General features: G+C 62.5%; 3 protein-coding genes across 3 annotated transcripts; all 3 read right to left on the minus strand.

Moving 5' to 3' along the window:
• Positions 1–2941: 2941 nt before the first annotated feature.
• On the minus strand, positions 2942–3355 carry LINJ_29_0180 (conserved hypothetical protein; the record flags this gene model as incomplete). The annotated part of the gene is made up of 1 exon (XM_001466502.1): positions 2942–3355. One exon carries the CDS (start codon positions 3353–3355, stop codon positions 2942–2944), a length of 414 nt encoding a protein of 137 aa, XP_001466539.1.
• Positions 3356–4047: 692 nt separating this feature from the next.
• On the minus strand, positions 4048–5658 carry LINJ_29_0190 (conserved hypothetical protein; the record flags this gene model as incomplete). Its single annotated transcript, XM_001466503.1, has 1 exon — positions 4048–5658. The coding sequence occupies one exon, from the start codon at positions 5656–5658 to the stop codon at positions 4048–4050; it is 1611 nt and encodes a 536-aa protein (XP_001466540.1).
• A 1141-nt stretch (positions 5659–6799) lies between these two features.
• Positions 6800–9847, minus strand: LINJ_29_0200 (conserved hypothetical protein; the record flags this gene model as incomplete). Its single annotated transcript, XM_001466504.1, has 1 exon — positions 6800–9847. The coding sequence occupies one exon, from the start codon at positions 9845–9847 to the stop codon at positions 6800–6802; it is 3048 nt and encodes a 1015-aa protein (XP_001466541.1).
• Positions 9848–10060: the final 213 nt, after the last annotated feature.

Genomic DNA, 10060 nt, shown 5'->3' on the forward strand with positions numbered 1-10060 from the left:
CCCCGGAGCACCTTAATTCCCTCGGGTGACTCGCTAGCGGCAATGCCGAGAATTCATGAACGTTTGGCGGCGTGCGGCCTACCCCGTTGGGTCTTGGAGAGGAAGACTGAGGCGTTGTGCTGCACTCAAACAGCCTCCAACGTAGGTTGCTGGGAGTAGCCCAGGTGTCGCCGCACCGTTTCGATCGTTGCATGTCTGGCTGGTTGCATCATGTCCTCCTTTAGGACCCCCTTCCCGATCTGCGCCAGATGGTGGGCCACTGCTTTGCGTACTGGGGCCAGCTTCAGGTCCGGGTCGACGTCCTTGAGCGCGCCCCGCCCGCCTCGTCTTATTCTTGGCCGCTGCGAGGTCCTTGCACGAGGTCTGCTTGCTCGTCCGCTGGCTCGGTCGGTGCCGCCAGCGTCAAACCGTCCTGCCTGCTGAGGCGGGATGCCACCGGGTACGGGCCTCACGAGGTGGTTGGCCCTGACCCTCCTCTGTAGGTCAGACCCACCGGGCACGTGTGGCGCCCGATTTGGAATCTCGCTGCCCATCAACCGGTGCCATCCTGCCGTGCACTGCTGACCATTCCGGCGATTCCTCGGTGTTCATGGGTTGCCCCCGATCAGCACACAGCGGCACGGGGGTGTCAGCGCGCTGTGCATCGTTGCGTAGCGGGACACGATTGGTCGACGCTTTTCAGGTCCTCCTCGCGACGCTCAGCCATGAGTTGCCTCGGATTACTCCAGCGGGACGTTCTCCTCGGTGTCAAACCGGTCGCACATGATAAGGAAAGGGGAGGACACGGCCCCCGGCCCTTTGTGGAGGCGTCTGTTCGGTTTTGCAGTTACGGAAGTCCACGTAGCCGTGCACGGAAGCCTCGCCTCCCCAGGCCGCCTTTCGCTGTGCCCCTGTGGAAGACCGGGGCGCAAGCGGCATGGGTGCGGTCTTGGGGGCCGTCGTACCGCTTCATCTGATGCGTCTGCGAACACATAGATCAACATGAGAAGCCCTCGCAGTCAGCGCCGAGGCGTTGTTGCGCCATGCACCTGACGAAGGTCAGAAGCCGCTGTGCCGCAATCCTCGAGAAGGTCTTGCGTACGTCCGGCCCCCACGATGACGGACGGAGGCGAAGCCAAAAGTACGCAGCCGTGCCTTGCGGCGAGTCGACCCCCATGCGGGGATACCGGCTGGCCAGCGATGTCGCGTGTGCAGGGGTATGCAGCAGTCGCTTCTCTCCGCAGTGCTGACTTGGCGGTACAGCCCTCCTCCGGTCAGGTCGTCCGTGAGCGTGGTCAGTCGACTGCACGCGCAACACAGCTGCATTGGCGTGCACTCTGGCAGAGGAAAGGGCAGCTCCGTGGCGTGTCGTCTTCCCGCGTGGCAAGCTTCCACCCCTGTGAGCACCTCATTGTCTTGTCCCTCTACCGGCCACCCGACGGGCAGCCCTGCCTTCAGAGCTCTTTGAGGGTTCTCGCGGCTGGTGCTGCCCCTCGGCGCGGAGAGGGCTGCCAGGATCTTCGGCCCGTTAGTGCCTCTGCTGCCTAGTCCGCCCTTCACCTCTGAAGCCGTGCAAGACGGCGTCTGAATTCGTCTGCTGCCGGACTCGGTGCACCCAACATGCTTGACAACGGTGGCGGTCTCTGTCGGGGTGGTGACTGGTGAAGCGATGAACCGAAACACTCGTTCCGTTGAGCTGGCGCGTCGTCTGCAGAAAGAGAGGGGAGGAGAGAGTGCAGGGAGCGAGAGAGGCGTGTGTGTGCATTGCAGCTGTCATGCTGTGCGAGCAGACGAGAGGATAAACCCAAGAGGTCACGCAGGCAAGGAGGGGGTGAGTTTTCGGATCATGAGAGCGTACGCATCGCAGCCCTGTCCCTGGGCTCTCAGGAGACGGCATAATGCAGGTGTTCGCGACGGCAGCCACTTGCTCAGTCTATAAACAAGCCCAGCAGCCTGAGTGCGCGATCTTTACTTTCTCGCGTCATCACCCCTCGGAAATTTTGAAGCACAAGAGGGTAGAATCACGGGTTGAAGGGGCACTGGCAGCCCACCACGACATATTTTTTTTTGCCACGAGGTGCGCAGTGTTACGGCTGTCTTCCTCTTTCGCTCCCTTCTCGCCGTTAGTACTCACCGTATGTAGTCAGGCCCGGGCAGGCGGAGAAGCGTGCGGGGCAGTGGGCACAAAACAGCGGCTGACTTCATCCGCTGATGCAACAGACCGGGGAGGCAACGACCGAGAGAGAGGGGGGGGGCAGTGAAGGGGGAGACGTACCCATCTAGCTATAGGTAGGCGGACGCATCCTGTGAGGGGGCACTATCGCATGCATAGTGGTCAGCTCAGTGAAGAAAGTAAACGGAGAGAGCGAGCGAAGACAGAGACACATAGGAGGCACAACCGAGGGACGGAGGAGGAAGCAACGGTGCAGCGCATGGTGTGTGTGTAAAACACCCGAGAGAAGAGGCCCAAAGAAGCGGGGAGAGAAATGGGGGGATACAAAGAAAAGGGCCGGTCTGAAGACAGTCAGTGAGTGCGGTGGGGTGAGCGGAGGGGGGATAAGGGAAGATGAGAGAGGGGGGAGCACGAGCAAACACTCCCATAAAGAAAGACGAAACGGTCCTCGGTCTTTTGGGCGCTGCTGTCCTTAGGGTACAGCCGACGCGCACCGCCGCTGGAGGACGGGTGGCCTGCCAAAGGAGGGGGAGGGGGCGAGGAGGGACGGCATTGAGGGGGAGAGGCGAACGCTTGTTGACGTTGTAATGTCGTCACAGTTTGAGTGTCTAGCCTCCTCCTCCCTCACTCTTTCCTGTGATGGTTTTCTCTCCCTCTCCCGCTCGTTCCTTCCCCGAGTGCGCATGTAGTAAAGTGCACCGTCCGCGGAGGGAGAGACGTACGAGCTTACGCCATCAGCGCGTGGCGCCCTCACCGAAAAAAAAAAAGAGAAGCGAGGATGCGGGTCGTCTACTCGTCATCCTCGTCCTTGCATTCGTGAGCCAGAGCCCTCTTGAACATGGCACCCTCGTCCGCGTACACGGCCTTGCGCATCTTGCGGAATTCTTTTCGATGCTGCTGCTGAGCTAGCTCACCGGTGGAGGTGCCCTCCGCCAGCATCGGCCGCCCAGACTTCGCGATTGGGGCTACTGGTCGATCAGAGAAGTCCCCAGCTATCTGCTCCTTGATCTCTTTCACCTTGGCGTTCACAGCGGGGTCCCATTTGAGCAACCCCTCTTCCTCGGCCTCCAAGTCGTCACCATCGGCGTATGAGTACGGCGTCTTCGGCTCCGTGATGTGCATCGTCACGGGGTGCTGTCGCTGGTACTCGGCGTTCGCCTCCAGGTTCTTCTCATCCCACTCCACGTGCTTCGAGCGAGACATCGATAACTGCACAAAGAGCGGTACGTGTGTAAAGGCGTACGCGTGAGTGAGGGATGGGAGATGCTTAGCACGCCAGGAAGTGCAAGTGTGCCTCGCCGCAATGAGACACCACTTCAACAGCGAAAACAAAACAACGGAGGCCAATGCTAGGAGGAAGAGCACTAACACACGAGCAGACAATAATCTGGGCAATCGTTAGGAGAGGCGGTGATGGCACGCACAAAGACGCAGACATGCCCACATGGATCAGGGCAGGAGAGGTGAGAGGACAGGAGGATGCAGTTGTAGCGGTGAGCCTTCATGAGAGACAAAGTAGCGCGCTCGGCCACGCCAGACATGCACGCATACGCACACAAGCAAGTGACACCCGCGTTCGTTGAGGAGAGAGCGGCCCCGCACACTTGCAAGGAGTGCGAGCTGAGGGGGAGGGGAAGGGCAAAGGTCGTTAGGATGACTGCAGCTCACGCTCTGGTATATGCTCGAGCGGAGGTGGGCGAGTGCGCGACCCTCAACTGACCCCGTCGACTCAACCCGCGCGCCTGTCACCCGCGCCCTCTCGTGTTTGATTGCTCCTCGCATCTCACTGTCGAAGTGCATCCGCTTACCAACGCGACAACAACGAGCGCAAGGAACGGCCATCACCAGCACAAACCTGCATCGCCAGACAGACCGCGACACAACCCCACGCACCGCTAGCGGGCCTGTTTGAACTGCATGCGCGCCACCTGCAGCAGCGCCGGTGGCAGCAGCCGCTCGCACACCGACATGGGCACACGAGGCAGATCGATGGAGCGCGGCACTTTACCGAGGCTGGTGTACTGGAGCGGCACCGGAAAGCCGTCCCACAAGAGCAACTCCGCCGGCACCTGCGATGGTGTCGCGGGAAAGTCGCCGCTATGCCCCCGCAGCAAAGAGGCAAGACCACCGGCGCCACCACTGCCACCGCTAGAGACGTCTCTCCCGTGACCTGCGACAGGGCCGCCCGCTTGCGTTCCCACTGCAGCTGCCGCCGCCGCCTTGGCCCCTTCAGGGCCGTCAGCTTTTTTCATGGCGCTCTTCCGCTCCGCCAGCCGCTTCTTGAGACCGTCCAGCGCGTGCGACGTCTTGCCAGTCTCCTTCGCTCCAGCAGGTGTGGCAAGCGAAGAGGAGGCTGGCGACGACTCGGCGGAGAGGGGAGCCGTGACTTCTGCCGCGGCACCAGCCTTCGCAGGGGATGACGCGGGCATGCCGTTCAGCTTGTCCGTCGACTCTGTCGGTACCGCCGTCCGGAGCAGCGCCTTCTTCACTTCGGCGTCGTAGTAGCGCTTCTGCTCCTCGGAGAGGTGGTCCCAGTGGGCAGACATGGTGCTGAGAAACGCCTTGCGCTTCTCTGCAGATGGGAAGGATGGCGGCTGGTGCCATGTGTGAGGCCACAGAAAGCGCGGCACGCCCGCCTTCTGCAGCGCCGCTTCCTGTCGCTCCATTGCAGCCTGCGCCGTCGCCCGTGCCACCTGCTCCTCTGTCTCCTTGCGCTCGTGGAGGGGGTGTGGACCCAAGGAGAAGCTCAGTCGCGCGCGCACGCTGGCGCCGTCTTCACCGCTCCGGTCGCGCAGCTGCAGCTCGCAGTGGCTCTGCACCAGACACTTTGTCGCCTCCTCCACAGACGAAAACTGAATGTACATGACGCCCCTCTCGGCGTCGGTGCCGATGTAGTGCAAGGAGCAGTTCGGGGCCACGCGTCGCAACGCCTCCTCCACCACTGCCGCTGTGCAGCTAGCGGGCAGGTGCGTCAGCGACACCTCGTAGCCCGGCATCGCCAGAAGACTCTCCGCGTAGTGGCAGCCGCACCGGAAGCACGAAGTCCGTTGCTTCGAGTTGATGTTGCTGCACACACCGCACGGCCAGTCCTCGTTGGGGGTGTCAGGGGCGCCGAGAACGCTGTTGAGATGACCTCCATCCGTTGCGGGCAGCACAGCGTCGCCGAGCACCGGTGGAAGCACCGGCGCCGAGGAGGAGGAAGGGTGGTGGTATGGCGGCGGGGCTGAGTGACCAGACGTGAACAATAGATCGTCCCCCAGCACCGAGTCGCTGCGCGGCTGCTTGTGAACTGAGTCTTCAGACGGCGAGCGACTGCGAAGGCGACGGTGACCGCGGAGCGGGTGCTCGTCAGACGAGCTCGAGGAAACGGATGACGAGTACGAATATGACCTCGACGGTGATCGAGAGAAGTCGTAAGAGTACGAAAGCGAGCTGAAGCTGCTCCCACTGTCGTCGAATGGGAGAGACGGCTCCCGGCCGTGGCGGGCACGGACTGGATCACTCATGCTTCACACCCTTGAAGAAAGATGCGCAGGAGGAAAGGCAAGAGGAGACGTCAGGCGCACGGTGCTCTCGACTGCACTTCTCTCCCGTTCTTTGTTGCGGGTGCTGGCGTAGTCGAGGCAGAACACGTGGCCGCCAATCAGCGTGCGCTCAGGTGGGGTGCGTGCGCAGGTGAGTTAGGGAGCTGCACCTCGTTTGGACTCGTCACCACGACGCGTGCTGAACAGCGAAACGACCAAAATAAAAGAGAAGCGGCTGTGCGGGAAGGCAAGATGGAGAAGAGGAAGCGCACACGAGGCAAGCGAAGAGAAGGAAGGGACACGGCAGAGGAGAACAGCAGAGGAGGGGGGCCTCTGCGTGGGCGGTGCAGAAGCACGCACAACCGGTGCCAGTGTCCTCCCCATGCACACGCGCCCTCTCATGCGCGCATATCCCTTGACCACGGGCGCGAGCAATGCGGAGGGAGGGAACAGGCACGACGAAGAAAAACAAAAGTGTGTGTTGAAGAATTTTCTGTTTGGTCAACAAGAGCGCACGCAGCGGTTGGGTTGAGGGGAGTGACGCGTCGCGTCGTGTCACGTGGGCACGCACTCCCAGAGGCTGCAAGGGAGGTAGGATACGCCAACGACGAAAGAAAAGATAGAGAAGCGTGGGAGGGAAGAAGGGCGGGGCGGAGAAACGCTCAGGTGCGCCAATGGCCCTGAGGACTCGTCGCCGCCTAACTTTGAGACGACTGCCACAGCCACGCTACCCGTCAGTTTCCTTCCGCTTCGTACACATCCGCGGTTGATTGCCACGCGAGCTGTGGCACCCACCCACCCCCCCCTCGCCCTCTTTCCTCTTCTTCCAGGCCTCCAAGCAGGAATTGTGGAGCTGGTGTGTGGGTGAGGCTCGACTCATCAGGTGGGCGCGGAGACGAACGATGAGACGCGGTGGCGTGCATCGCTGCCGACAAGAAAAAAAAAAGATGATGGGAAGAGCTGAACGAACCAGTTTGCCAGGCCCATCACGCACTGAGAGGCGGAGAGCAAGTCCGTGTGCCGGAGGGGACGTGTTCGGCACGAACCCGGCAACGCGAGGTGGTAAAGGAGGGAGGCAAGCACGTGGATGATGAAGCCTCGTGCTTCAACGGTGTGGGCACAACTAGGCAACTCCCTGTGCTCTCATCTCTTGCAGAATGTGCTGCACCACCTCCTCCGCCTCCTTCTCCGCCTTCTCGATGATGGCTTGCTCCTTGCGTTGGCGCGACGTTGCGGCGAAGTCGGCGCGCGCCCTTTGCGCCTGCTTCACCTTTTCTGCAGCTCGCCGCCGCACGGCCGCTTTGATGGACTCGTCCTGAAGCAGTTCGCTCATGGTTTCGGAGACGGCGGTGGCAACATCGGGGTAATCCTCAGCAGTCAGCGCCGACAGCTCGTGATGGTTGGCGGTGCTCATGTCAGAGAGCAAATCCGTGGTGAGAACAGAAACGTGGTAGGCAACCTTCTGCAACGCGGCGGCAGGCACCTCGAAGAGCTCGTTGCCAGAGCTGCCACTTTCCGGGCCTCCTCCCTCCCCTCTGCCGCCCCCATGCACTCGTGCGTACGACGCGGCAGTGCCTGCAGTCGTGGAGGTATCGGACACCTTTGGCACGGCACCGCCACCTCTCCGCCCCGGCAGCGGCCGCAGGGTGAGCATTGGAGTCGTGGGAGGAACCAGCACCCGAGGATCAACCTCGGTCACTGCGGCCGCGTTAAAGGGAGAGTACGGCAGCGCCTTGGCGCGTCGCACCATGTCCTCGCGGACCGTGTCGGCCAAAGCGTCGGCGATAGTCCAGAGCTGCTGCTGCGTCACCCAGCATGCCATCCGGAACGTGCAGCCGCCATCCCCTGGCGCCAAGGTGGCAGCACCGCTGGTGTTGAGTGCCTCAAAGGGCAGGCAGTGCATCGCCGCCTTGGCAACCTCCTCGCACGCCGCATCTCCCCTGAACTGTACGAGCACGGGGTACACGGCGCTCGGGGTGCGCGGCGCTGCATCGTAGGCGACACGCGCGATCTCCTCACAGAGATTTATCATGTCCAGCAGCAGCGCCCACGCAAATATGGCGGTGATGGAGCGTGCGCGGGGGGCAGAGACGTGCGGCTGAAGTCCCTCTGCTTTCTCTATGCCGGTCGCCACGCGGCGCAGCACGTACTTGTCCAGCGCCTCGCGCACGGCATTGTAGAGATCGACGGCGCTCTGCAGATCTCGGGGGTCGAACAAGGGGACGCCACTGCTACCGAGCCCGCCCTGGAAGGCGGATGATGAGTTGAAGTACGCTTGGGTCCGCGCGGCCGCAGACACGGTGCCGGCGGTGAAGTGCGAAGCTCGGCCGTGCCCCCCCACGCCTCCTCCGTGAGCAAAAGTGTCGGCCGTCACCACCTCGTAGTGGGGTCTCGCCGCCTGCCACGACGATGCCGCCGTTGGGCGCTTCGTCGACCTGACTCCCTCCTCCTCGTACTCACCCGCGGAAGAAGTCCCGGTGCCCCTTGCACGCTCCTGTAAGAGGCCGAGCACGCAGTCCAGCACGGCACCTTCGGCCACGCTCTCGCTGTCTTCTCGGCGAGGGGCAGACACCAACGGCAGCGAGGCGGCGGCAGCCGAGGTGGAGGCAAGAGTGGCCGCCGACGCCACTCCAGGTGCACGAACGCGCGATCCGCGAGACCGGACAGTGTCGCGCACCTGCACAGTGGATGCAATCCTAGCCTGACGAGCAGAGGCGACGACATCGGCTGCCGCTTTCACTGAGGCCGGTACACCGTCAGCGAGGGGGCGACTTCTGCTTTGCGCCTGCTCGAGACGGTTGTATCCCTTCAGCATCGCGAAGGCCTTCACTAGCCTCTCCACCGCCTCCGACGCCTCGCGGAGCGAGGATATGCGCGTCTGTTCTGCAGTGGGCCGAGGATGCTCGTACGGCGGGGGCAGCGGGGGTATCTGCTGAACCGCCTCCTTATCTGTGGGGCTGGTGCGGTACTGCACACCACCAATCATCCACCCGTGTTGCATGTCCGTCGCTTCCTTCGCCGCCGCCGCCGCGGGTAGGACGGTGAATGGCGTCTCCATACCAGCGGTGGCATTGTTGGGAACAGTCGTAGAAGACCATCCCGGTGGCGGCAGAGCTGGGAGAGAAAGAGAAGCGCAGGCTTGCGGCGCTGGTGACGTTGTCGGCCCTTTAACGGAGGCAGGCGGCATTGTGGGCAGGGCGGTTGCAGGCGTTGGTATTGAAGGGACCACTGGCGCCGAGTTGACCGCTGGCGCTGGCGCAAGGGTCGTTTGTGGCTGCTGTCGTTGCGGCTTCTGCTGCTGAAGATGCTGTGAGAGGGTGCTGAAGACGCTGCTCGCAGCCACGGAGGCCGCCTTCGACGCCACAGTTTTCTGTGGCAACTCCGCCTGCTGCGCCGATGTTGACTGGGAAGCTAGAGAGTCAGCAGCTGGCCGCAGTTCCTCTCCCTCCCTCGGGCTCTCGCCTTCTGCCTCTCTCTTGGCGGTGAGCATCCTGCCCAGCGGGGATGAGAAGCCTTCCACTCCCCTTCCGATCACGGAGCTATGCCGATGCGACGTTGGCCCCGTCGTGCTGTCGGTGCCGCTGCCACCAAAGGCCACAAAGTGGGAGAGGGCCTCGAAGTCAACGCCGTTTAGCCCTCGACGACTATGGTCGGCATCGTCGCTGGGGGTCCCTACGAATTCTCCTTGAGCAGCGCACGATGCCTCGAGCGTGGTGGGGTGTTTAGCCCCGGCGCTGTCAGCCAGACTCGCGCTCCGCTCCTCGCTCTCTATTGCCCCGACCGTCGCGCATGGAGCGAATCCAAGCGGCTTCTCAGAAGCCAACGCGTTTTGCACAGACCAAATGGACGACGCGTGCAAGCCGCTCTCGCTGTCGCCCTTCAGCGCCGATGCCGGCGAAGAGGTGAGTGTCGGCACAGGTACCGGTACCGGCACTGGGGATGCAGGCAAGGGTAGAGCCAGATACCGTGCTGTCGGTGACAGTGTTGCGGCGGAGCTCAAAGTCAACACGTCGCTCATTCCCTTGCCGCCAGAGACGGCATCACCTACGCCGCCAGCGTCGACAGAGCCACCTGAAGTGGCGGTCGTTGAGCTGGTGCGCACCGACATGGTCTCTTCTTCTTCATCCATCATCGTGGTGGTACTCTCGAAGGAATCCTCGTAGTGCTCCATCGGCGCAATCGGCAGCAGCGTCGATATTCGCAGCGTTGTCACGGTATCCGTGGTTGAGTCACTCCCTCACCCAGCCGCTACGCCTGGCGCCTGCGCAGCGCGCGCAACAAGCGAGCAGAAGGAAGCGCAACCTCACAGGTTGGCCGAAGGCGCCCACTACGCCGCTGCGAGAGAGAGAGAGAGACAGTGATCTTCGTTCTCAGATGCAGCGCT

The sequence above is a fragment of the Leishmania infantum genome, chromosome 29 (assembly GCF_000002875.2).
Source record: "Leishmania infantum JPCM5 genome chromosome 29".
NCBI classification, from domain to species: Eukaryota; Euglenozoa; class Kinetoplastea; order Trypanosomatida; family Trypanosomatidae; genus Leishmania; species Leishmania infantum.